Source organism: Callithrix jacchus, chromosome 12 (genome assembly GCF_049354715.1).
Source record: "Callithrix jacchus isolate 240 chromosome 12, calJac240_pri, whole genome shotgun sequence".
Classification (NCBI taxonomy): Eukaryota; Metazoa; Chordata; class Mammalia; order Primates; family Cebidae; genus Callithrix; species Callithrix jacchus.
In genome coordinates this window covers 90,061,123-90,086,996 of record NC_133513.1, presented here as the reverse complement: position 1 = coordinate 90,086,996, position 25,874 = coordinate 90,061,123, and the positions used below count along the sequence as shown (strand labels likewise).

At 42.8% G+C, this 25,874-nt stretch overlaps 1 protein-coding gene, 1 non-coding gene and 1 pseudogene across 9 annotated transcripts in view; 2 read left to right on the top strand and 1 right to left on the bottom strand.

Annotated features, from left to right (window-relative positions):
• ARHGAP19 (Rho GTPase activating protein 19) overlaps window positions 1-25,028 on the top strand; it is a 67,725-nt gene extending 42,697 nt beyond the window's left edge. For 3 of the 8 annotated variants that reach the window (XM_035268650.3, XM_054243192.2, XM_035268651.3), the window contains 4 exons: window positions 1,443-1,541; window positions 7,330-7,440; window positions 7,985-8,063; window positions 24,829-25,022. In XM_035268650.3, coding sequence (XP_035124541.2) covers window positions 1,443-1,541; window positions 7,330-7,440; window positions 7,985-8,063; window positions 24,829-25,007 — 468 coding nt within the window. In that variant the 3' untranslated portion in view covers window positions 25,008-25,022. Of the gene's footprint in view, window positions 1-1,442; window positions 1,542-7,329; window positions 7,441-7,984; window positions 8,064-10,792; window positions 14,757-19,805; window positions 19,971-24,828 lie in introns of those variants that run through there. The other 5 variants (XM_002756487.6, XM_054243195.2, XM_035268652.3 and 2 more) reach the window with 3 other exon arrangements.
• LOC118146639 (U4 spliceosomal RNA) lies at window positions 1,682-1,822 on the bottom strand. The gene has a single exon (XR_004732478.1). It is a non-coding gene; the product is annotated as a U4 spliceosomal RNA (small nuclear RNA).
• LOC118146360 (NADH dehydrogenase [ubiquinone] 1 beta subcomplex subunit 1 pseudogene) lies at window positions 19,570-19,970 on the top strand (annotated as a pseudogene).
• Window positions 25,029-25,874: the final 846 nt, after the last annotated feature.

Below are 25,874 nucleotides of genomic sequence, written 5' to 3'. Positions count from 1 at the left end.
CTTTGCATTTTTTTTTTTTATAGTAGAGACGGGGTTTCTCCATGTTGGTCAGGCTGGTCTCAAACTCCTGACCTCAGGTCATCCGCCCACCTTGGCCTCTCAAAGTGCTAGAATTATAGGTGTGAGCCACTGCTCCTGGCCCCAAATTTTTACACTACTGAAATTTTAGGAGCATAATAAGAAAAGGTAGAAGAGACTGGGTGTGGTGGCTTATGCCTGTAATCCTAGGACTTTGGGAAGATTAGATGGGTGGATCACTTGAGGCCAGGAGTTTGAGACCAGCCTGACCAACACAGTGAAACCCCATCTCTACTAAAAATAGAAAAAAATTAGCTGAGTGTGGTGGTGCATGCCTGTAATATCAGCTATTCAGGAGGCTGATGCATGAGAATCGCTTGAACTCTTGGAGGTGGATGTTGCAGTGAGCCGAGATCGCACTACTGCACTCTAGCCTGGGCAACAGAGTGAGACTGTGTCTCCAAAAAATTAAAAATAAATAAATAAATAAACAGAAAAGGCAGAAGAGTAGAAGAATTAAATGTTATATTATTAGTACTTTTTAAGTGGGAAATGAATGGCTAATCAAAGCATTGAATAAGATTATTCAGTGCATTGGGGCTTCCCGTTTTCCACTTTAGATACCTCCAGAGAATTGATAGGATGACAGGTCTGCATTCTGATGTATTTCCTCTGATGATATTGTTGGCAGGCAGTCATGACAGATAGTAACTTAATAAGATTCTGTATATAGTTTGTGTTAAATTAGGAACTGTTTTAGATTGTGTCAGTAACTCTTTGTGTCCAAGATGCTCTGTTGCAAAAAAGTCTTGGTTAGCAGCTGGGGATCTTGGGTAGATTTCATAAGCTCTCCTCCAAGTCTCAGTTGTTTTTTTTTTTTTTTTTTTGAGACGGAGTTTTGCTCCTTTTGCTCAGGCTGGAGTGCAGTGATACAATCTCGGCTCAATGCAACCTCTGCCTCCCGGGTTCAAGTGATTCTTCTGCCTCAGCCTCCCATGTAGCTAGGATTACAGGCATGCGCCACCATGCCAGGCTAATTTTGTTTTTTGGTAGAGATGGAGTTTCTCCATGTTGGTCAGGCTGGTCTCAAACACCTGACCTCAGGTGATCCACCTGACTTGGCCTCCGAAAGTGCTGAGATTGATTACAGGTGTGAGCCACTGTACCTGACCAAAGTCTCAGTATTTTTGTCTGTAAAATAGGAACAGTAATTCCACATTCAAGGAATGTGGCGTGCAGAGCCTCTCAGAGCAATTGAATCCATTTTGGCATCATTGCTTCTGATTTGCTTGTTGATTTCCTAATCTACCTATGTGCAGGCTCACTTTTTCCTGGACTTTTATTTACGCTTAGCTATTGGTTGTCACAGAATGCTATGTCCTGTTGGAAAAATATTTATAAATGTTGTCTATGTTTTCTTTTAGTTTAATAAGCATTCACTGACCCAGACACCAGGGCGAGAGCCTTCTACTTACCAGGTACAAAAGAGGGCCCGTTCGCGCTCCTTCAGTGGGCTTATTAAGGTAGGTATTCTGGGCTGTCGTTTTTAGCGTTGCATTTTAGGAAATGTAACACTGATTTTTTTAAATGCATAAACAATTTTCTTGTATTTTTTTTGTGGGGGGATCCTATAAAGGACTAATTTTTTTTTAAAATGATTCAGTCTCCATAGAGACTGCAGAAAATTGCCAATGCCAACTATATTTCAAGTCGTCATGGTGGGGTATTGGGAAAAGTTTTTAATTAGCAATAATCATGCCTCGGAGAAACCTCATTGGCTACGATACTGCTACTGCGCAAAGCTGGGCTAATTTATAAGAGGGTAAAGATAGAATGTGGAAAAGCTTTTATTTTTCTTTTTTTTTGAGATGTAGTTTCACTTTTGTTGCCCAAGTTGGAGTGCAATGGTGAAATTTTGGCTCACTGCAGTCTCTGCCTCCTGGGTTTGAGCAATTCTCCTGCTTCAGCCTCCCAAGTAGCTAGGGTTACAGGTGCATGCCACCATCCTTGGCTAATTTTTTGTATTTTTAGTAGAAACAGCGTTTTGCCATGTTGCCAGGCTGGTCTCGAACTCCTGACCTCAGGTAATCCACCCGCCTCAACCTCCCAAAGTGCTGGGATTACAAGTGGGAGCCACTGTGCTGGCCTTTATTTTTCAAAGTGCTTTACTGTGTTTTGAATCAGAGAAGGGGCTCTATGAAGTGAGGAGTAATAGAAATAAGGGTCCTTCCTTTTCTTCTAGGGCTGAGGACAGTGTCCGTATTCCTGAGCAGTGTATGGGGTCTCTTTTGTTTTCTGACCAGCCCTTGGAGAAGTGAGGAAGCTGATACAGACTAGAGAAACTGTTAGAAAACTGGATTTTCTAATAGGCTAGTGAGTTTTGATACCCCAAATTTTTGTGAGCTTAATATTTTTAACAGTTGTTGTACTTTCTTCCATGTATCAAATTCAGTGAAAGTCTTGTTTTTAAAACAAATCCAAAAATAGGCTTTCATGTTATTGCTTCTATTACCATGTTTGCAGATTAAATGCACAAGTCTTCAGACAATTGGAACTTGTAGTGAAGGAATTTTGCCATCAGGTGGCAGTAGGTAACTTGCTCATGAGGTTAAAATTTCCATGCATGTACTAAGGCAAGGTTTTGGTTAACTTGGAGAGACATTAGTACTATTCACTGCTTTTCTTTTCTGTTTTTCTTCTTTGGAAGAGATTGCTGCCCCAAAAGCACTGAGTACCTTTTTTTTTTTTTTTTTTTTAATTTTAGTTCTGGGGTACAGGTGCAGGATGTGCAGGTTTGTTATGTAGATAAATGTGTGCTATGGTGGTTTGCTGCACTTGTCAGCCCATCACCTAGGTATGAAGCTCAGCATGCATTAGCTATTTTTCTTTAAAAAATTTTTTTGAGACAGAATCTCACTCTTGTCGCCCAGGCTGGAGTGCAATGACACAGTCTCGGCTCACTGTAACCTCTGCCTCTCAGGTTCAAGCAATTCTTCTGCCTCAGCCTTCCAAGTGGCTGGGATTACAGGTGTCTGCCACCATGCCTGGCTAATTTTTGTCTTTTTAGGGTGTTTCACCATATTGGCCAGGCTGGTCTCGAACTCCTGACCTCAGTGATCTGCCCGCCTCAGCCTCCCAAAGTGCTGGTATTACAGGTGTAAGCCACTGTGTCTGGCCAGCTGTTTTTCTTAATACTCTCCTTTCCGCCATCCAGCCCTCCAGTAGGCCTCAGTATGTGTTGTTCCCTTCCCTGTGTCCATGTGTTCTCATTGTGTAGATCCCATTTTTTTTTTTTTTTTGGAGATGGAGTCTCACTCTGTCATCCAGGCTGGAGTGCAGTGGCTTGATATCACTGCAACCTTAGCCTCCCAGGTTCAAGCTATTCTCCTGCTTTAGCCTCCCGAGTAGCTGGGATTACAGGTGCCTGCCGCCATGCCTGGCTAATTTTTGTATTTTTAGTAGAGATGGGTTTCACCATGTTGGCCAGGCTGGTCTCAAACTCCTGACCTGAAGTGATCCACCTGCCTCAGCCTTGCAAAGTGCTGGGATTACAGGCCTGAGCCACCATGCCCGGCCAACTCCCACATATAAGTGAGAATATGCAGTGTTTTGTTTTCTGTTCCTGTGTTAGTTTGCTGAGAATAATGGCTTCTTTTTATTTTAACTTTCGGTGTTTCACACTGCTTTTTTAAAAAAAATGTTGTTTTGTCATTATTAAGATATATAATTTCAGGAACATGAGGAGCTCTTTGCTTAAAATTTAAAATTTTTGCCCTAAAAAATAAATAACTTGTAATATTATTTATTTATTTATTTTCGAGACAGGGTCTTGCTCTGTTGTCCAGGCTGAAGTACAAGTGGCACCATCATGGCTTATTGTAGCATTGATCCCCTGGGCTCAGCAGTCCTCCTACTTCAGCCTCCAAAGTAGCTGGGACCACAAGTGCATGCCATCATGCCTAGGTGATTTTTAAATGTTTGTAGCCTGGGCGCAGTGGCTCATGCCTGTAATCCCAGCACTTTGGGAGGCAAAGGCAGGCAGATCACTTAAGGTCGGGAGTTCGAGACCAGCCTGACCAACATGGAGAAACTTCGTCTCTAATGAAAATACAAAATTAGCCAGCCATGGTGGTGCATGCATACAATCCTAGCTACTTGGGAGGCTGAGGCAGGAGAATTGCTCGAACCAAGGAGGCGGAGGTTGCGGTGAGCTGAGATCGCAATATTGCACCCCAGCCTGGGCAAAACTCTGTCTTAAAACAACAACAACAATAACAATGAACTGTTTATAGAGATGGGGTCTTGCTGTGTTGCTGGTCTTTTTTTGTTTTTTTGAGACAGAGTCTTGCTCTGTCCCTGAGACTGGAGTGCAGTGGCATGATCTCACCTCACTGCAACCTCCACCTCCGTGGTTCAAGCGATTCTTCTACCTCAGCCTCCTGAGTAGCTGGGATTACAGGTGTCTGCCACCATGCCTGGCTAATTTTCTGTATTGTTAGTAGAGATGTGGTTTCATCATGTTGGCCAGGCTGGTCTTGAACTCCTGGCCTCAGGTGATCCACCTGCCTTGGCCTCCCAAACTGCTGGCATTACAGGCATGAGCCACCATGCCCAACCTGTGTTGCTAGTCTTGAATTTCTGGGCTCAAGTGATCTTCCTGCTTTGGCCCCCTAAAGTGCTGGGATTACAGATGTGAGCCACTGTGCCTATAATTTTTTTAAAGTTAGCATTTAAGAATTCCTCTTACTGTAATTTTGGTCCTAGTTATAATTTATAGATATCTAGAATTCATTCTCAATCCTGACCTCCTGGGACATTAGGCTTACTTGACATCAGAATTTCCTTTGCCATCAACAGAGTGAAAAGGCAACCCCTGGAATGGGAGAAAATATTTGCAAATCCTATATATGATTAGGTATTAATATCCATAATAATCCAAAGAACTCCTATAACTCAGCACAGTAAAAACAACCTCATTAAAAAGTAGATAAAGGCCGGGCGTAGTGGCTTTCACTTGTAATCCCAGCATTTTGGGAGTCTGAGGTGGGCAGATCATGAGGTCAGCAGATTGAGACCATGCTGGCTAATGCGGTGAAACCCCATCTCTACTAAAAATATGAAAAATTAGCCAGGCGTGGTGGCACATACCTGTAGTCCCAGCCACTCTGGGGGCTGAGACAGGAGAATCGCTTGAATCCAGGATGTGGAGGTTGCAGTGAGCTGAAATTGCACCACTGCACTCCAACCTGGGTGACAGAGCGAGACTCTGTCTCTTAAAAAAAAAAAAAAAAAAGTGGTCAAAGGACTTAAATAGACATTTCTCCAGAGAAGATGTACATATGGCCAAGGAACACGTGAAAAGATGTTCAACATCGCTATACTCCTGGTATATACCCAAAAGAATTGAAAGCAGGGTCTTGAGGCAATATTCATACACCTGTATTCATAGCAACGTTATTCACAATAGCCAAAAGGCAGAAGCAACCCAACTGTCTATTGACAGATGAATGGATAACAAAATTTGGATATACAGATAATGGAACATTATTTGTCCTTAAAAGGGAAGGAAATTCTTACATATTCTACAACCTGGATGAATCTTGAAGACATTATGCTAAGAGAAATCATCTAGTCATAAAAGGAAGAATATTGTATGATTCCACTGAGGTGCCTACAAGTCAAGTTCATAGAGACAGAAAGTAGAGAAGGTGGTTGGTTGTCAGGGGAGCTAAGAGGTTGAGGAGAATGGGGAGATATTATTTAATGGGTACAGTATTTCTGTTTGGGAGGATGAGAAAGTTCTGAAGATGGTTGATGGTGATGGTTGCACAATACTGTGAATATACTTAATACCACTGAACTATATATTTAAAAATGGGTAAAATGGTAAATGTTATGTATATTTTATCATTGTTAAAAAAAGTTCTCTTAACTAGAATTCTAAAAGTGCATTTACCTGCTTAGACAGAGTAGTAAAATGAACATTCTTAATTTACTCTTGTTCTTTTTCTTCTCAATTGGAAGAATCTGTCATTCCCTCTGACTTCCCTGTCATAGAGAATTGATAATCAGAAAAGTTATAGTCAGATAAGTGTTTCTCTGTGTGTTAGTCTTTTTATTTATTTATTATTTATTTATTTTTTGTGAGACAGAGTCTCACTGTGCTGTATAGACTGGAGTGCAGTGGCATGATCTCAGCTCACAGCAACCTCCACTTCCCTGATTCAAGTGATTCTCATGCTTTGGCCTCCTGAGTAGCTGGGATTATAGGCATGTGTCACCTTGCCTGCTTAATTTTTGTATTTTTAGTAGAGACAGTATTTCACCATATTGACCAGGCTGGTCTCGAACTCCTGGCCTCCCAAAGTACTGGGATCACAGGATGAGCCACTGTGCCTGGCCTAAAATATTATTTTTAATTTGTGTTTTCACTCAGCCTTATCAAGGTATAATTGACCATCTAGCCTGTCTCGATCCCTTTTTGGTTAGAGGTTTTTCCTCCAGAACTTCTCTCATGTCAATTATTTATTAAATCAGGGTGTTCTGAATATTGCTGCTAGTATTTATAATGTAGGGTTTAATGTTCTAGTTTTGAGATGTTCTTTTTTTGGAATTCAAATTTATTCTCTAAGGGAGAATAAGGAAAGATTTCTCCAAAGATGGTAGAATTGTCACTGTCAGCGGTTACGTAAATTACATCATCTTTTAAGCTGTTCAGAGATGAAAGGGCTTTTAGTCTTGCTCTGCATGTCAGTATAGTCATGTGACCCCCTTAAGAAGGCCTCTCTACCTTCTTGTGGCTTTATTAGGAACTCTTAGAGAATGTCTCCGAATGTTCCAGTCCTGTGTGAGGAAGTGACAGGGAGGAAAAAGTAGAAGAGCCAGCCTAAGTATCCCTTAGTGGCGAGTCGGGGGAAGGACTTTTAAAATAGTTGCCAGAGACAGCACATCTTTGGGGAAAAAATTACATGGTCAGTAACTAGTATTTCTATATGGTGAGTAACTCATCTCAGAGGCACACTGTAATTGACCTATTAGCTTGTTTAAATAAATTATAAAGTTACTTCTAACATTTCAGCCCTTTTAAATGTGGAGGAAAAGTGATTACTTAAACAAAAGTAATGATTTTGGTTTTTTTTGGTAACATTCTTTGGCCTCTCTTGTATAAGATGGCCTGAGAGGATCCATACAGAATTATCAGAATGCTGAGATTTTTTTTAACCTAAGGACATTATAGTTTTGAAGGCTAGTATAGCTCCACTATAGATACAGTAAGTGTTTATAAATCATATGTTTTCTTTCTTAAATCAGCGGAAGGTCCTGGGAAATCAGATGATGTCAGAAAAGAAAAAGAAGAACCCCACTCCAGAATCTGTAGCCCTTGGTGAATTGAAGGGAGCCAGCAAAGAAAATATGAACTTAGTAAGACATTGTTCTTTGGACTGTCTTTGCGTATGTATTTGTAGAAAAGAAGAAAATTGATATACTGTCGTCTGTTTTAGTGTGTTTCTTTGGGCCATTCAAATGGCTTTTTCTCAGTCCTTTCATTTGTGCTACCTTTTTTTCTGTTGGTTTTCATTGATTCATTCAACAGACAAACACATGTTGAGTTCAAGAAGGATATCACTAGTCACAAGCAGATGAGTAGTACAGTACAGTAGCTCCTTAAACAAGTGCTGGAGGAAGCAGTTAGTTCTTACTGGGAGACTCCGCAGGCAGGAGACATTTGAACCAGGCCTCCTTGGCTCTACATTACCTGTGGGGTGGTGCTTCAGGATATCCTAGGCATGCCTACTTCATTCAGCTGGTAGTAAATCAGTGAAGATTAATGAGATATAAATACATCAGTCTCAGAAAAACTGTTGACATTGAAATTGAACAAGCAAATAATTACTTTGTTAGTAAAGTCTGTTTATAGGAATGCCTTTAGAACATTGAAACCACTGTACAATTTTTTTTATTTCAGTTATTTTCTGGCTCTCCAGCTGTCATGATGACACCAACAAGATTGAAGTGGTCTGAAGGAAAGAAAGAGAGGAAAAAAGGTAGTAATTGTATCTTACTAAATGTAATTCCTTTCTGCATCTAGTCAGTAGCATTTGTTTGAATTCCCAGGATAGTACATTTGTAGTCAGAAGTGACATAAAAATTACAAGGTCAGATCCTTGCCCTTGAGTTCATTCACCAGATGGTTATTGAGCCATCTACTCAGCACTGTCTCGGGTGCTAAGGGGTAGAGCTGTGAATACAGACACACATGGTCCCTGAGTTGTTGGACAGACAGGACACACGGGGAAAATACCTTAAGAATACTCCCAAAGCAAATTAAAAGCAAATGTAAATGAATTCGTGGAACCAAGTACAACAGTGCTGAGAGTACATGGTGAAACACTGTCTCTACTAAAAATACAAAAAAAAAAAATTAGCTGGGCATGGTGGCACGTCCCTGTAATCCAGCTACTCAGGAGGCTGAGGCAGGAGAATTGCCTGAACCCAGGAGGCGGAGGTTGCGGTGAGCTGAGATCGCGCCATTGCACTCCAGCCTGGGTAACAAGAGCGAAACTCCATCTTAAAAAAAAAAAAAAAAAAAAAAGAGAGAGAGTATGCTTATGGAATAGTTAGGTTCCTTTTCTGTGTAGGCTAGGCTTAATTAGTGAAGCTTTCCAGATCAACACTCACGCCTAAGGATCCTGGAAGTCATATCATACAGCATATTTTAAGGGCTGTTGAGGACAAAGAAGACTATTTAATGCTGGGACTGCTGATTGTCTGAGGCTTGTCTTGTAAAAGGCTGCTATGCCTTCCTCTGAAGGAGCCAAGTGAGTCCATGGAAAGGCCTTGAGATTTGTGGTTAGTCCTGATTGGAGTTATCATTCCTCTGACCCAGGAAAACCACTCATTCTCTCTGAACTCAAGTTTTCTTCTCTGAAGATGAGGATAAAAGTTACATCTACTTCACAGATTTATTAATTTATTATGAGGCTCCATTGAAATAATGTTTTGGCAGCAGTTTCTAATTGTTAAAGCATTAATAAGTGGTTATAGTTGTTACTATAGAAAACCGGATGAAACTTGGTCTTGTTAGATACGGCTTATGTGGCAGCTGAAGTGATGTATGGTTTGACATGATCATCTTATCACTGGAATATGAGCATAATTACTGTTTGAGACATCAGCAATACAAAGAGAACAAAAGCCTAATCCTTATGGATAAATTCCTTTCTGGAAAATGAGATTTCAGTATCATCTTCTTACTTATCCTTGAATGAATTATCTAAGCTCTCTTTTCTTTCCTCCTTGCTTTTGTCTTCTAGGCTGGGCTGTCTAATTGAAACAGGATCAGTGTTTGAGTTTTTTGTGTCTAAATATTTTTGTATGTCCATGAATCAAAACTAAGCATAAGTTATTTTTGAAGACTAAGTTGTTTTGTATCAGTTACACCTTTTGTTGCTTTCATTTTTGAAAGGCATCCAGAAATAATATCTTTTTGTATTGACAACTCTACCTTGGAAAGAAAGGAAGACATTTTTAAAAAACCTGTTTAATATTTCACCCATAAGTGTTAGAGCAGGGATTCTTGACGTGTCATCTGTGGATTTCCTAAATGGTCTAATACAGTTCCTGGTGTTGTTGGTGCAATCTTTTATGTAGATGCATATTTGTATATTTCTGGGGGTGAGAATATATAGTTCTAATCAGACCCTCAAAAATGTTAGTAGTTCAGAGAAGTTGAGTCAATGAATGACCCTCAATTGGATCAAGCAATGGCACTTTCACTTTACTCTGTCCTGGTCACTTCCTGTATCTGGAAATGCTTTCCTTGGTGTTATGTTGCTACATTACTCTTGTTCTCCTTCTTCCTCTTTAACTCTTTTTCTTATCTGCAGTGGCTTACTGTTGTTTGCCTATTCTACTACATCTTTATTTTTTCAATGCTCTATCTTAAGTTCTCTGCTTTTTTCTGCTCTTGCTTCTCCTGCCTCTTTGCAGCTTAGTCTTCTTTCACTCACAGCATGAGTTCTGCCTTCAGTTGGGCTTGGGTTCCATTCCCAGTTTTGCTGCTTACTAGCTAAAAATTAGTCCTCAGGCAAGTGAACTCTGTAGGCTGCAGGTTCTTTCTCTGTAAATTGGTAGGAGTAGTATCTCATATACTGTTTATTGTGAGGATAAATGAAATAATGTACATAAAGAACTTAGAGGCCAGGTGCGGTGGCTCACGCCTGTAATCCTAGCACTTTGGAAGGCTGAGGTGGGCAATCACCTGAGGTCAGAAGTTCAAGACCAGCCTGATTAACATGGTGAAACCCCATCTCTACTAAAAATACAGAAATTTGCTGGGTGAAGTGGCGGGTGCCTTTAATCCCAGCGGCTCGGGAGACTGAGGTGGGAGAATCGCTTGAACCTGGGAGGCGGAGGTTGCAGTGAGCTGAGATCATACCATTGCACTCCAGCCTGGGTGACAGAGTAAGACTCCATCTCCCTGCTCCCCGCCGCCAAAAATTCTTAGAGCAGCACAAAATATGCACTTACTATTAGCTGTTACAGCCATTAAGATGATTTAATGAATGAGATTAGATCAGGCAGATATTTATTTGGTAGAGTCACACAGAAATGTGTGCTCAGCTGCCACAAATTCTTAATTTGTGACTGAGGATTAATGAATCCTCAGTTTGGTGAAAATATTAAGTGTAGACCCTATAGCTTTTGGGTGGGATGTTTGCAAAAAGAAATATTTAAGAACATGTCTAATGCTCTTGTTTTTCCTTCAACCTAGGATTCCTCTGAAGGATCCAGAGTTCTCTCCTATGGTCCATGCAGAATTTTCTCTTTAGTGGGCCTTTGTTATTCCTGTCACAGCGAAGCTTGGACTTGCAGCTTGGTTGCTGCATTTTAAATCGTGAAAGCCAACTAATACCATGACCCGACTGATACCTCTAATCCCACTCACTGGATGATGTTTGCAAGCTGTGCCTTCTGAGAGAGTGCTTAGGTTCTCTTTCTCTTTGTTAATATTATGGGGAAACCACTAACTATCCAACCAGCTTATATAGCACAGTAAGGTGGGCTCCATGCTCAGTGTGTTTAGGCAGATTGTGCTTTTGAAAAAAATAGGAAATGTGTGCTCAGCTGCCAGTAATTTTTTAAAAAGCACTGTCAATCCTAGTGGATTGATGTTATTTTTAATGGATATTTTGGGGTTTTCTCTGTTTTGATAGTGTTGGGTATTTGGTTGTTTTTGTTTGTTTGTTTATTTCTTTGTTTTAAAAGCCATGTTTTTGGATGGGCTCCAAGCTAGGTGCCTTTCCCACTTTTTCACTTTGAGAAAACTCTTTATCTTATGAGGCTGTATTCCTCAATACCTAATTTGTGTCCAAAGAATTTATAGCTTTCCTGGACATTTTTTATTATTTCTTGGGTCTGACATCAAAGAGTATTTGACCTGCAGTATTGAAACAGGAGAATTCAGGATAATATAATATTCTAACAAATTGTAATTATTAAACTCTTTTCCTTCCTTTCCTTCCTTTTCCCCTCCCTTGCCATCTCTCTTCCCCTTTTGCCAGTGATGTGAAAATAATTGTGTTTTGCTGAACTTGTTACCTTCATTCAGTTTCCTCTTAACTAAAACATCTCCGATGCCAACATAATACTTGTGAACCAAATCACTGTGACTCAAGAAAAGTCCCTGACAGCACATTAGAAGTTTGCTGAAATATCTGTATGTGGGGGAAGCTCTGGAATGTGCCTGGGAGGGCGCTGGCTGCCTTTATGTCCCAGGATGACTCTTTATGGGTGGGATTATGGTGTACCCTCTGACCATCATACCAATCAGGTGCAGTCTAGACTGTCTCCTGAAAAAAGAAGCGAGCAGCAGCCTCTGCAGGGCTGACAGGATTTAAAGGAGAGAATGTTCTTATTTGGAAGCAGCTGTGGCTTATCACCAGTGTTCAAGGAGTTTTACTGCACCGCCCTCTTCTTGTCAGAAGGGGCACAGGTGGGGCCAGAACTTTTGGCTTTTGGATTTGGTGTGTTCACATATGTTGGAGGGAGCAGTGGCCTGGCTTTGACCTCATAGGAACTGGTTTCTGCCCAGAGAGCAGCATGTGGCAGGGAGAATACTGCCTGGCTCTGTGGAGCTGTACAACCCTTCTCACCCTGTGGGTTGGAGCTGAGTCAGGCCACTATGGGGAAGCAGTTGTCCCACAAAATGTGGTTTTCTGACCTATTTCTAACTGGTTGAATATGCTATGCTATTGCCGAAATGAAAGATGACTCCGGGGGAGCAGAGTTTGGCCTTGTGCCCAATTGGCAGCCCTCTCTGCCAGCCTTTCTGCTGCTTTTGCTGCTGTAACAGCAATAGTGGAGAAAAATGTAAAATTTGGTCTTCCAACTTAATAGAGTGTGAACAATAGATGGCTAGGAAAACAAAACTGCTTACAAGCCCCTTTCCCTTGAGTAGCATATGTCATTTTTAAAAACACTTATTAGCAAGTTCATTTGTGTAGCTTTCTATTAAATATTTAACTATTTTTTTCTTATTAAAAATGTGAAATCCCTTATAGCAGATATCTTTAATTCAAACAGAAAACCCTTTGGGTATCACCAAATTGAAATCGTGTTCTCTCTTAACTCTTTCTTCCTTAATTTATATACACATGTTTCATCTTGAAGTGATGCTGTGGTCTTTTAAACATGGGCTGGCATCAGGTAGAGGGAGCAGAGTGGTGATCTAATAGCTCCTTGTCATTGCGTTAGGTTTTGGTTCTATTTGAGGGAAGTAGCTCAGATTTAGACAGGTGTAGATGCTCTTTGGGTGAATGGAATCAGTAAGCAAGAGTTCTAGGGTGAGGGTGGTGAGAGACATGTTTATCACATGCACATGCCTTTGTATAGCTGGTCTCCTTGGGCAGTTTGTGTGTGTTTTGTTTATTTATTGAATATGTTTTCCCTTGCCTTAGGGGTTTCATAGGTCATTTTTCTAAATAGAAACTGTGATTGACTTAGAATCCAAATTTGAGGAGTAAGCAGCATAGCCTTCTACCTTGTAATATGTAATTACCCTGATCCTGTGGAATCTTATGGAAAACGCAGACAAAACCCCTTTTATCATTTGCCACATAAGGCTGCTGTCTCCCTTCTGATTTGGTGGGCAGGTATTGTTTTTGAGCCAGTATTTAACAGAATTTTTTCATCTATAAGATTTTTTTTTGAATCTGTTTCATTGTGTTTATTTTTCATGTTGCAACAATCTCTTTGGAAGTATCTCTTCTTGTGGCTTTTACAACTTTATTTCTTTCTGGGGTCACCTGTGTTGGGCTTTGATGTGTTGTCAGTATGAGGCATTGTGTTTGTGCCAGAGGGATACACACATGAAACTGTAGGCTGCCTCCCTGATTCAGACTGCACTGTGTGAACTCCACTAGCTGAATTAGTGAGAACTGGAGTTTCTCACCTTTTGCAATGATAAACTTTTTGCATTGGGACCAGTAAATCTGGTGTGAAAAACTCTGTTGCAGCAGTGAAAGAGTATCAGGAGAGATGCACAAGCTTTTGACAGCAATGGTGATTAACTCAACCAAAACTCACTGTAGGAAGTTAGCTTTGTACCTGAGTGCCAAAATAGGAGCAGGTAATGAACTATAAAAAAAGGAGCAGGGAATGAATCATAATCATAACTACAGTTGATCCTCCACAAAGGAAAGCTCTTTACCCAGAATGTCCTTCCAGAGTCATTCAGGAAGGACAAGGGAACACCCTTGGGAAATGGACTAGTGGAGGGCTGTTGACTGCAGTGACACCTGGGTGCCTCGGAGGTATCTGTTCTGTTGACCTGTAAGGAAGCAGTCAATCCTAGACTGTCAGAGCAGAGCCATTCTCTCTTCCTCAGTCTAAATATTTTTTTTCAGCTTTCCCCACAGGAGCCTATGTTAGCATATGGTTGAAAATACTGCCTTCTAGGAGAACCTGTGGTCATTGGGACCATGCCCCACAGTGACTGGCCATGCAGCTGTGTGATTTTTGGAACAGATGCTCTAGACTCTGTCTCCTTTCCTGCAAGGCCTCACATAGTTGCTTGAGGCTAATGGCCCCCATTCTGAGGTCATTTCTGTATAGAACTTCTTTCCCCAGGAGAGAGCCTCATCTCTGTCCTCCTTTACCCTGAAGCTTTCAAATGGAAGATAGGACCTAGGTCTAAACCTAGATTCCAGCATTTTGTGGAATTGTCTAGAATTTGGGGAAGAGTTGGGTTTCTAAGATGCACAAGCTTTTGATAGCAGTGTTGATTAATGCAACTAAAACTCACTGTAGGAAGTTAGCTTCCATAGACAGCTAATGTTGAGATCTTTCTACCAGCATAGAGTTGATGGAAGCAGGCTATCGAGGGGGAGTGGGACACAGTAGCCTGAGTGCTTGGGTTACCATGGAGACTGGAGTGTGTGAGGCCACAGCCTGTTCTGAAGAGCCATGGAGCCCTCCCCTGGCCATGTCTGGGGACAGACAGACTGTTGGGGGAAATATTCCCTCACCCCAGGATTCTTTCTGCAGAGCAAGGGTTGCCTTTGTCCTATCCCTGAGCTTGCTAAACAAGAGAAACAGGGTTTCTTAACTGTTTGGTTTAAATTTTTCATTCTTACTTGACTATATGTATGTAATTGTAAAGAAACAATCCTATGCATTATCTTTCTTTTATATTCTTGTAATATTCTTAAATTAAAAAAAAATTTTTTTGTTTCATATCCAGTGGCTTTGACTGGTCTATTAGTTCACATTTTGGCTGCTGATTTTGCAGAGAGTTTTTTTTTTTTCTCTTGTTCTGAGAAAAGTAAAGCCTCTAGAAAGGCTTCTTTTTGGCTTGTTTTTAGCTGTGTGAGTGGGTTCAGGAGGAGTGGGGCTTTTGGCTGATAAGAAGTATGATTTGGAGCCTCTGGAATCCTGAGCTCCCTAATTTTCTGTGGTTGAGTCTAGAATGTTGCATATAGATTTTGGTTTCTCACATAATTCTTATTTCTTCATTTCAAAATAAGGAGTGATGGTTACAATAGCAGGAAAACCTAGATGGTAATTTCATCTGAGGCAGGAAGGGATAATATTTAGACAACCCGTATTGAAATATTGTTCCTGCTACTGTCTTAGTGGGCTTCAGCTGCTTTAACAGAACACCATAGACTAGGTGGTTTATCAGCATAAAAAAATGTGCTTCTTACAGTTCTGCAGTCTGGGGAGTCCAAGAGCGTGGCACCAGCAGCATATCTGCTGAGGGTTCACAGAACTTCTGGTTCACAGACAACCGTCTTCACTGTAACCCCACATGGTGAAAGGGAGGAGGGATCTCTCTGGGGCCTCTTTTAGAGGAGCAGTAATCCTATTCATGAGGGCCCTGCCAAAAACATTTTCAAAGACCCCTCCTTCCAGAGACCCTCCCTCCTTCCAGAGACCGTACCTCCTAATATCGTCACATTGGAGATTAGGTTTCAAAATTAATTTGTGGGAATTCAAACATTCAGTCTATAGCAGCTACCTTTTTTTTTCTTTTTTGAGACAGCATCTTACTGTCACCCAGGCTGGAGTGCAGTGGTGTGATCTCGGCTCACTGCAGCCTCCATCTCCTAGGCTCACGTGATCTTCCCACCTCAGCCTCCCAAGTGGCTGGGGCTACAGGTGTGTACCACCACAACCAGCTAATTTTTGTATTTTTTGTAGAGACGAGGTTTTGCCATGTTGGCCAGGCTGGTCTTGAACTCTGGACTAAGTGATCTGCCCACTTCAACCTCCCAAAGTGCTGGAATTACATATGTGAATCACTGCGCCCAGCCTATGGCTGCAATTTATTAGGAATATGACTTTGGATATGTCCCTGAACCTCCGGTCCCCTCATCTGTAAGGTGGGGAGGATGATATCCATCTCAATAACAAGGACCTCACACAGAGGGTTTTAATGTAAGGTCTGTGGTTATGCTCAGGACAATTTTTGCCCTGTAATTCTATGTAAAATTTTGTGTACATTGCATTTTTCTAGGGGAAAGATTTCATAGCTTCTACAGGATTCTCAGTAGTAGTGAGAATCAGTAGCCTTACACAGTGCTGGCAGATGGCAATTATTCATTAAAGGTTAATTCTCTTTCTGTCTGCCAAGGATACATTTATAATCAGCAGGTTATTGATGCTGACGTAGCTACTTTGATGACAAAGGTGTTGTTTAAATCCTGAATAGAAATAAAAACTCTGCAGTTGTCTTTACTCTGTTACCTACCCACACACTCCTCTTTTGCCATGTTATCTCCTGAGGTGCTATTCAGAACTACTTGTCCCTCACTCCCCAGTCCCCAAGGACCAACTCATATTACTCACTGCGAGAAAGGAGCCAGGTCCTTGAAAATGCAGTATGGAGAGACTCTTAAAGTTACATGTGGGAAAGTGGGTGATGCCAAAGAAAAGAAAAGGGAGTGTCAGGGGCAAGAGGGGCATTTTGAAAAACAGGAAGAAGACCAAAATGCTGAGTACGGTGCTGAGCACATAATCCTTAATCACTGAATTGTGGAAAGGACTGAAGAAGTAGACATGCATTAAATAGTGGAAAGGGGCTGGGCGTGGTGATTTACGCCTGTAATCCCAGCACTTCAGAGTCTGAGGCGGATCAGTGGAGGTCAGGAGTTTGAGATTAGCCTGGCCAACATGGCGAAACCCCGTTTCTACTAAAAATACAAAAATTAGCTGGGAGTGGTGGTGCACGCCTGTAATCCCAGCTACTCGGGAGGCTGAGGCAAGATAATTGCTTGAACCTGGGAGGTGGAGGTTGCAGTGAGCAGAGATCGCACCATTGCATTCCAGCCTGGGAGACAGAGTGAGACTCCCATCTCAAAAAAAAAAAGTGGAAAGGGAAGATAGAAAAGCAGAAATGTGTGAAGAGTTTTCCTCTCAGTCCCCCTTCCTTGCGGGGGTAGTTCCTTCACCTTTGCCTGCTGCTATGTGGGCTACCCACTTTTTGTTTCTACCTTTATTCCTGAATTCAAGGGGTTCAGGGAATGGGAATGGTGAAAAAGGCTGAACCCCAGGTTAGAGGGTATCATGTGGAGGACGTGATGCTTGCTGCTGAGATGCTTCAAGGCCCAGCCTCTTGATATCCACCATAAAATACAAAAGCAAGGAAGAAAAATTGAAGTTGAGCAATGATGAAGTCTTGGTTCAAGTTGATCATTAATATGTAATCCTTTATCAGCAGCTGAGTGCCCAGACCCTGCCTGGGTGTTCTAGAATCCGGATTAGGGTGAGTAGCTGGGGCCACTGGTGTCATGCTAGCTTTCCTCTTTTATTCTTGGAAATAGGTTGCTTTTATTTTCAATGCCTTGGTATTGAGGAATGCTTAATTCAGCTGAACCATATCTATGGACAAAAGAGAAAAGAAATAGACCGTCTAGAAATCATGAGCCCAAGGGGTAAAGAAACCGAAAAAGTGGGGCCAGTGGGCCAGAAAAGAGCTGTAATCAAGCTAACAAGGTACAGAGTTGACTCAAACAACACTGGGGTTAGAGGTGTTGACCCCCATGCAGTCAAAAATCCACATATAACTTTTGACTTCCCTAAAACTTAACTACTAATAGCCTTATGGATAACATAAAGTCAGTTAACACATGCTTTGTATGTTACATGTATTTCATATAGTATTCTTGTAATGAAGTAAGCTAGAGAAAAGAAGATGTTAAGAAAATCCTAAGGAAGGGAAAAATACATTTACTATTCATTAAGTGGAAGTGAATCATCATAAAGGTCTTCATCTTCATGATCTTTGCACTGGGTAGGCTTAGGAGGAAGAGGAGGGTTGGTCTTGCTATCTCAGGAGTGGCAGAGATGGAAGAAAATCTGCTTATAAGTGGACCTATAGAGTTCAAACCCATGTTGTTCAAGGGTCAGCTGTACATGGTCCAGGGTGTGTGTATATCTGTCTGTCTGTCAGTCTATCTATCATCTGCACATGCACACACATAGACTCTAGAAATCATGAGCCCGAGGGGCAAAGAAACCCTATAATAATTCAAACCTCCCCCCATACACACACCAGCTTTGGGGGAAATGTCAGTTTCCCACACAGACATAGCTGGGACTCTCTTGACACATGGCAATTGCAAATTTACAGTTGCAGTTGAGGCTGGGCATCATGGCTCAAACCTGTAATCCCAGCACTTTAGGAGGCTAAGCCAGGTGGATCACTTGAGCTCAGGAGTTCGAGATCAACTTGGGCAACATGGTGAAACCCTGTCTCTACTAAAAATACACACATATATGTAAAATGGCTGGGCATGGTAGTGTGCGCCTGTGGTCCCAGCTACTCGTGAGGCTGAGGTGGAAAGATCACTTGGGCCCAGGAGGCTGCCGTTGCAGTTAGCCAAGATCATGCCACTGCGCTCCAGCCTGAGTGGCAGAGTGAGACCTTGTTTAAAAAAAAAAGGTTGTGGTTAAGATCAGCTCAGAGGGGAAAATAGTAGCCCTCAAAGGAAAAATATTAATGTTAAACATGGATATATTCTAAACATTATATCTAATTATAAAGAATGAATCACAAAATTAAGCATCTTAAATATAGGCATGAAAAAATAACCCTCAACCAGGAAGCTGCAGCTCTATTGGATTGCATCATCTGAGAACCAAGAAAAGCAAGTCAGCGCACTAAGCATGAGAGCAGCAGAGGTTATTCCTCTGATGGGATTCAATATTATGTATTTCCTTCCTTCCCTCCTTTCTTTCTTTCATTTTTTTTTTTTAAGAGATGGGAGTCTCAATATGTTACCCAGGCTGGAGACAGGAGTTCAGTGGCTATGTGGTGGCTAGTTCAGGTTCTGTGATCGCACCCATGAATAGCCACTTCTGGGCTCAAGTGATCCTCCTCACTTAGCCCCTGAATACCTGGGACCACAGGCACATACCACCATGTCCAGCAATATTCTGTTCATTTCTATAGATGTGTTAAGGAAGGTCCTTACGTGAGCAGAAGATTCTATCCAGGGGACTGAAACTGTTGCAGTGGAAACACTATCCTTTTTAGAAAGTGGTATTCTTTGGAAGATATATCCAACCTCAATCTCTCCCATTGGGGTTGTGTTGTATTTGATGAGCTAGGAAATTTCAACCTAAGAGCAAACATCAGTTCCATAAAAAAATCTCTTGTGTTTTATTTGCCCTCAGCTCAATTAAAAAAGCTAAGAATTCTTCGCTAGTCATTCTCTACATAATCACATTTCTTAGTCTCACATTAGAAGCTCCTAGAAATAAGAGGTTGTGATCCCATTCAATGAAGTTCCATTGTGTCGCTTGAAGAGCTGAACATAATAATTCAGGCCCACATGACATTTCACAGTGGATGGTGAAAATGAGTTTGATGGTTGGTGCCAGAGGAAGGAAACCACACCAGGAACCACAGCCCTGGAGTCTGGGTTCAGTTACTTTGTCCACATGTAAACATTAGGTTGGTGCAAAAGTAATGGTGGCATTTTAATGGCAAAAGCCACAATTACTTTGCACCAACCTACTATATAATCTCGTTAAGTCTCAATTTACTTATCTGTAAAATACAGATAATAACAACCACTCTACTTCTCCATGTAGTGTACTCTGAAATCCGGATGATATCATGTATTAAAAAGCGCTTTCTAGTTCTCCATTGCCCTTGGTCTCAGGGTTGCTGTTGCCACTGGACCTGCAGCGACCATGGTGAACTTACTTCACACTGTGCGGGACCACAGGGTTCATGTTCTTGTCCCTGTGTGATTTGTCATTGGATGTTACTTTGACAGAAAGAATGATGAAAAGCTAACTGCCCTCCGGAACAAGAGTATGTTATATAAAAGGGAATTGCGACCCATTGAAGATATACCTGGAAGTAAAGACTGGCTGACGTATACAATGTTCATATTTTAAAGTTCTGAGAGAAATAAAAACGTGTTACTATTGAAAGAAAAGTGCTTTCTAAATTGTAAATCCCTGTGGAACGTGTACATGTGGCATATAGCACTTTGGGAGGCCGAGGCAGGTGGATCACTTGAGGTCAGTAGTTTGAGACCAGCCGGCCCAACATAGTGAAACCCTATCTTTACTAAAAATCAAAAAATTAGCCGGACATGGTGGCACATGCCTGTAATCCCAACTACTCGGGAGGCTGAGGCATGAGAGTCACTTGAACCTGGGAGGTAGAGGTTGCAGTGAGCTGAAATGGCACCGCTGCACTCCAGCCTGGGTGACAGAGTGGGACTGTCTCAAAAAAAAAAAATATCAGATCTTATGAGAACTCCCTCACTATCATGAGAACAGCATGAGGGAAACCAATCACCTCCCACAATGTCCTGCCCCTAACCTGTGGGCAATTCTGAGTGTCCCTCCTTGGGTAGTTTGGTTTATTGGGGAAAAGAAAGGGCAGATGACTCCACACATCTGTAGACCGTAACATGCAAGTACACTTTTTTTTTTTGAGACAGAGTCTTGCACTGTCGCTCAGGCTGGAGTGCAGCGGCACGATCTTGGCTCACTGCAACCTCTGTCTCCTGGGTTCAAGCGATTCTCCTGCCTCAGACTCCAAAGTAGCTGGGATTATAGGCACATGCCACCATGCCTGGCTAATTTTTTGTATTTTTAGTAGAGACAGGGTTTCACCATGTTGGCCAGGCTGGTCTCGAACTCCTGACTTTAGGTGATCCGCTTGCCTCGGCCTCCCGAAGTGCTGGGATTGCAGGCATGAGCCACTGTGCCTGGCTCTTTTACCCTTTTTAATGTGGCCACTAAAAAAATATAAAATTACACATATGGCTCATGTTATATCCCAGAACTTCTGGGCCTCTAATCCTAGTCCTTTCTCCCCAACAACCTACTCCACCAGAACCAGTGGCCACAGCTTTTTTCCTTTAGTTTTTAGTCCACCCTGGGGAGGAGAAGCAGGGGGAGCTGGGCAGAGGTGAGGACAAACACTGGAAATGTCGCCCCACCCCCATGATCCACTACCCTGGGCATACAGACCCACTAAGTCTTTCTGCTCAGGTTAGAGGCCTTGGGCCAGGGGCTTCTGTCTCTCTGATGAAGAGCCACGGGGATTTACTCGACATCTAATGACCCAGTGATCCAGGCTTTAATAAGTACTTTGATGTAACCAAAATTGGCCATTAATGAGAGGTCTTATATTGTAGCCCCTTCTTAAATGCCCGCCATATGTGCTGTGTTACATGAACCAGGAAGAGGAGAATGCAGAGGAGAGGGATGGTCCTCTTTCTTGTCTCTGCTTCCCTCTTCCATGAGAGCATGAAAACCAACTCTTTCCACATGGGGAGGAATATAGAACCATCTGGTGTGGAGAAAAGGGGATATGAAGCTAATCTTTAGCAGAGCCATAGAATCAAAGAGGGTCATTAGCTATTTGGGAGCTTAGAGACAATGGATCCCAATGGTTTCAGATAGGTTTATAGTATTGCCTCCAGGGTCACTGTGAGGAGGGGAAGGGGGTCAGAAGGTGAATCAAAGAGGGTCATTAGCTATTTGGGAGCTTAGAGACAATGGATCCCAATGGTTTCAGATAGGTTTATAGTATTGCCTCCAGGGTCACTGTGAGGAGGGGAAGGGGGTCAGAAGGACAGCACCTGATTCTCCATGTCCTTTTCAGCCTGGTTTGGAGTAAGATTTTGTTTAAATAAGAGGCTTGAAAATCACGGAACTAGCCCATAAATCATGTGTTGCAGAAACAGAGTTTTGGAAAGATGGTGGCTTAGGCCCAAGGTGATACATTAGTGAGTGGCAGCCTGGGGGACTTGAGTCCGTCTCTTTTCAAATTAACTCTATTAAGCATATAGTTTGGTACAATTTTTTTTTTTTTTTAGGTGGAGTCTTGCTCCTCCACACAAGCTGGAGTGCAGTGGCATAATCTTGGCTCACTGCAGCCTCCTTGCCTCATGGTTTTAAGCGATTCTCCTGCCTCAGCCTCCCTAGCAGGTGGGATTACAGGCATGGGCTACCACGCCCAGCTAATTTTTGCATTTTTAGTAGAGACGGGTTTTACCATGTTGGCTGGTCTCGAACTCCTGACCTCTAGTGATCCGCCTGTCTTGGCCTCCCAAAGTGCTGGGATTACAGGCGTGAGCCACCACGCCCAGCCAGTTTGATGAGTTTTGACAAATGTATACATCTTTGTAACCACCACCCCAATTAAGATGTACATTTTTGTCACTCCAGAAAGTTCTCTCATGCCACTTTGCAGTTTTCCATGCCCTGCCCCAGGCTGCCAGTGATTTCATTTCCATCACGGGAGATGGCTTTTGTTATTAAACCCACCTCCTAACTAGCAGTTGGTATGCTGACCATGCCTCCCACTCTCTGGCTCACTCTGTGTTTACAGGTGTTCTGATGTGGACAAGGGAGGACGCTTGTTACATGTTTCTAGGAGCAATGGCAGGAATGAGACTGGTTCTGGCTTATGGGAACCCAAGTTCCTTGAAGGCCAGAGCTATTCTCTATATTCTGTTTCCACACTACCTAGTACAATGCCTGGCACATATGAAGCTCTTGGTGAGGGTGGAAAAGTAATGTAGAAGGGCGGGTGTGCAGAGGGCTGGAAAGATGTGCGGGGGAGGTCCAGGGACACTTCCTGGAGCTACTACTTAGAGATGAGTTACATAAGGTTGGGAATTGGGGCGCTGTGGGGCAGAGGCAGATGTTTCTCTGAGGGTCTAGAGTTCATTCGTTCCATGTGTATTTATTGAGCTGGTGATGTTTCACTGGGAGGCCTCAGGGATGTCAGAGTCTTGGGTGGTGGGTTGATGGTAGGGAGCTGCTGGATGGTCCAGAAAGGTAGAGCTTTCAAGAGCCTGGGCTGCAGATGAGAGGAGGAGGGAAATGGAAACTCTGAGGGATAGACAGGAAAGGGTAGAGTGTGTTTTAAGAGAACCAGGCTACACTGCAGGCCATTTCCCCAAAATGACCTGTAGATGGTACTTCGGATAAACAGTTTTTGTTTTGGTTTTTGAAACAAGGTCTCACTGTATCCCCCAGGTTGGAGTGCAATGGCACAATCTAGGCTCACTGCAACCTCCACCTCCTGGGTTCAAGTGATTCTCATGTCTCAGCCTCATGAGTAGCTGGGATTGCAGGTACACACCACCACAGGCAGCTAATTTTTATATTTTTAGTAGAGACGGAGTTTTGCCATGTGCCAGGCTAGTCTTGAACTTCTGACCTCAAATGATACACCTGCCTCGGGCTCCCAAAGTGCTGGGATTACAGGCTTGAGCCAACACACCCGGTGATAAACAGTTTTTAATAGTGTTTAATATGTGATAGAAAAATATAACTTGTATGTTAAGTCTGAATTTCTAGATTCTTTAGGACCAGGCTAAAGTGTATATTTGGGTTTGTTTTGGTCTTTAGAGACAAAGTCTCACTCTGTCATTCAGGTTAGAGTTCAGTGGTGCCTTCGTAGCTCAATGCAGCCCCTAATTCCTGGACTCAAGCAATCCTCCTGCCTCAGCCTTCTGAGTAGCTGGGATTACAGGCACATAACACAGTGCACAGCTGATTTTTAAAATTTTTTTTGTAGAAATGGGGTCTTGGCATGTTGCCCAGACTGATCTCATATTCCTGGCTTCAAGCAATCCTCTTGCCTCACTCTCCCAAAATGTTGGGATTATAGGCATGAGCCACTGCGCCCACCTAAAGTGTGTATTTGAATTTGTGTCAAATTAAAAATGTTGAGGAAGAAATAGAAAAGTGGCTTGCATATGTGATAAAAAGACTGAAAGTTTGCTAATGACTAAAGTTTGGTGAAGATTACTATGGGCAAATGGTGAAGGGGAAGATGACAGGGTAGTTTCAGGCACAAGACTTCCTCCACAACAGAATAGGGGCTCCACCGGATGGAGAGGGAGGGAGGGGAGTGGTGGGGGGACCCTGAGCAAAAGCAACTGTGAGGGTTGTAGAGCACTGGTTCTCAGACTGGCCAGGCAGCGGAGTCACCTAGAGGTCTTTCTGAAGCATGGAGACAGCCTTACCCCTGGAGTCTCTGATGCAGGTCTGAGGCCCAGGAACTGGCATTTATCACCAGTTCCCAGCTGATGCCGGTACTGTTGGTCCAGGACGACACAGAACCGCTGATGCAGAGGTGTCAGTGGGTGCGAGGTTTGTGCCCAGTGGTGAGTGTGGATACAGGGAAGTGGAGGGGCCGTGTGGACAGGGAGACACCCAAGCAGAAAGGTGGGATTGGGCCTTGCCCTGCAGGGCGACAGTGCCTGGTGCTGTGCTCACGGTGGACGCCGAGGTGGGCGGGGCCCCAGGAAGGCAGTGGCCCTGGGCCGGCAGCTGGAGCTGGTCCTCCACAATTAGGGGGGCTGATTGCCTGGGGGCACACACCTGCAGCGTAGTGCTAAAGGAGAAAAAGGGAAATAAATCTAGACCCTCTGAGAGTGCTCCAAGGAGGCTGCCTACTCTAGTTTTTCTGCCATTTTGATTAGCTCTGAGAGAAGGGAGATCAACTTCTACTGAGAACTCACTGTCTTAGGCATTTATATGCCTTATTGCATTTAATCGTCATAATCCTGTGATGTTGATATCACTGATCCATTTTAAGGATAAGGGAACTAAGGCCCTGAGAAGTGAGGATTTTGCTCATTGTTATCTAGGTAGACCTAGGATGCAATCATCCTAGTGGCTGACTTGTCTGATTAAACCTTCCTGAGGTTTCCCCCACCCCCTATATTATCATTTGAATGTGTAATCAGTAGAAAATCAATATGTAATCAGTATAATCCATTGTTAAAGAGCTACTTTACATTCTTTTTTCATGCTAAGTCTTAGAGATTCAGTATGTATTTACACCTACAACCCATCTGAATTCGGATGAGTCACATTTGAAGTGCTCCATAGCCCCATGCCCGCTATCCTGTGGGACAAGAGCTGCCCGCGGGGATGAGAACGTCCAGCCACACGTGCCTGTAATAACCACGTCTACCACTAGATGGCACAGGTGAGCTTCCCTGGTTCAATGCGTCAGGCGTTAAGAGATGGGGTGAGTGGGGGCTTACATTTCCCTTTGATTTATTTGTTTAAATTTTAACCAGAAGCAAGCTTGAAAGATTACAAGCCATTACATACTTACTCTAGAAAAATCGCTGGGTGTGTAGTCCCAGCTATTCGGGAGGCTTAGGCAGGAGAATTGCTGGAACCCAGGAGGCGGAGGTTGCGGTTAGCTGAGATCGCGCCATTGCACTCCAGCCTGGGTAACAAGAGCGAAACTCCGTCTTTAAAAAAAAAAAACTTATTGGTAACTGTAGTAATTATTTAGAACTCAGGCAAACCAAGGATTGTTACCGTTTTTTTTTTTTTTTTTTTTTTTTGGATGAGTATTTTCTCACTGGCATTGCAGGGTATTGTGTGTGATAAGGAGATCAAACTGTTAATCATTTAAAAAATTCTTCATAGACAAATGACTCTTTTCATTAAAATTTTTTTTTCTCTCTCTCTCTCTTTCTCTTTCTTTCTTTTCTTTCCTTTCTTCTTAAAAAGCCTCCAGTGGGGCCGGGCGTGGTGGCTCAAGCCTGTAATCCCAGCACTTTGGGAGGCCGAGGCGGGTGGATCACGAGGTCAAGAGATCAAGACCGTCCTGGTCAACATGGTGAAACCCCGTCTCTACCAAAAATACAAAAAATTAGCTGGGCATGGTGGCGCGTGCCTGTAATCCCAGCTACTCGGGAGGCTGAGGCAGGAGAATTGCCTGAACCCAGGAGGCGGAGGTTGCGGTGAGCCGAGATCGCGCCATTGCACTCCAGCCTGGGTAACAAGAGCGAAACTCCGTCTCAAAAAAAAAAAAAAAAAAAAAAAAAAAAAGCCTCCAGTGG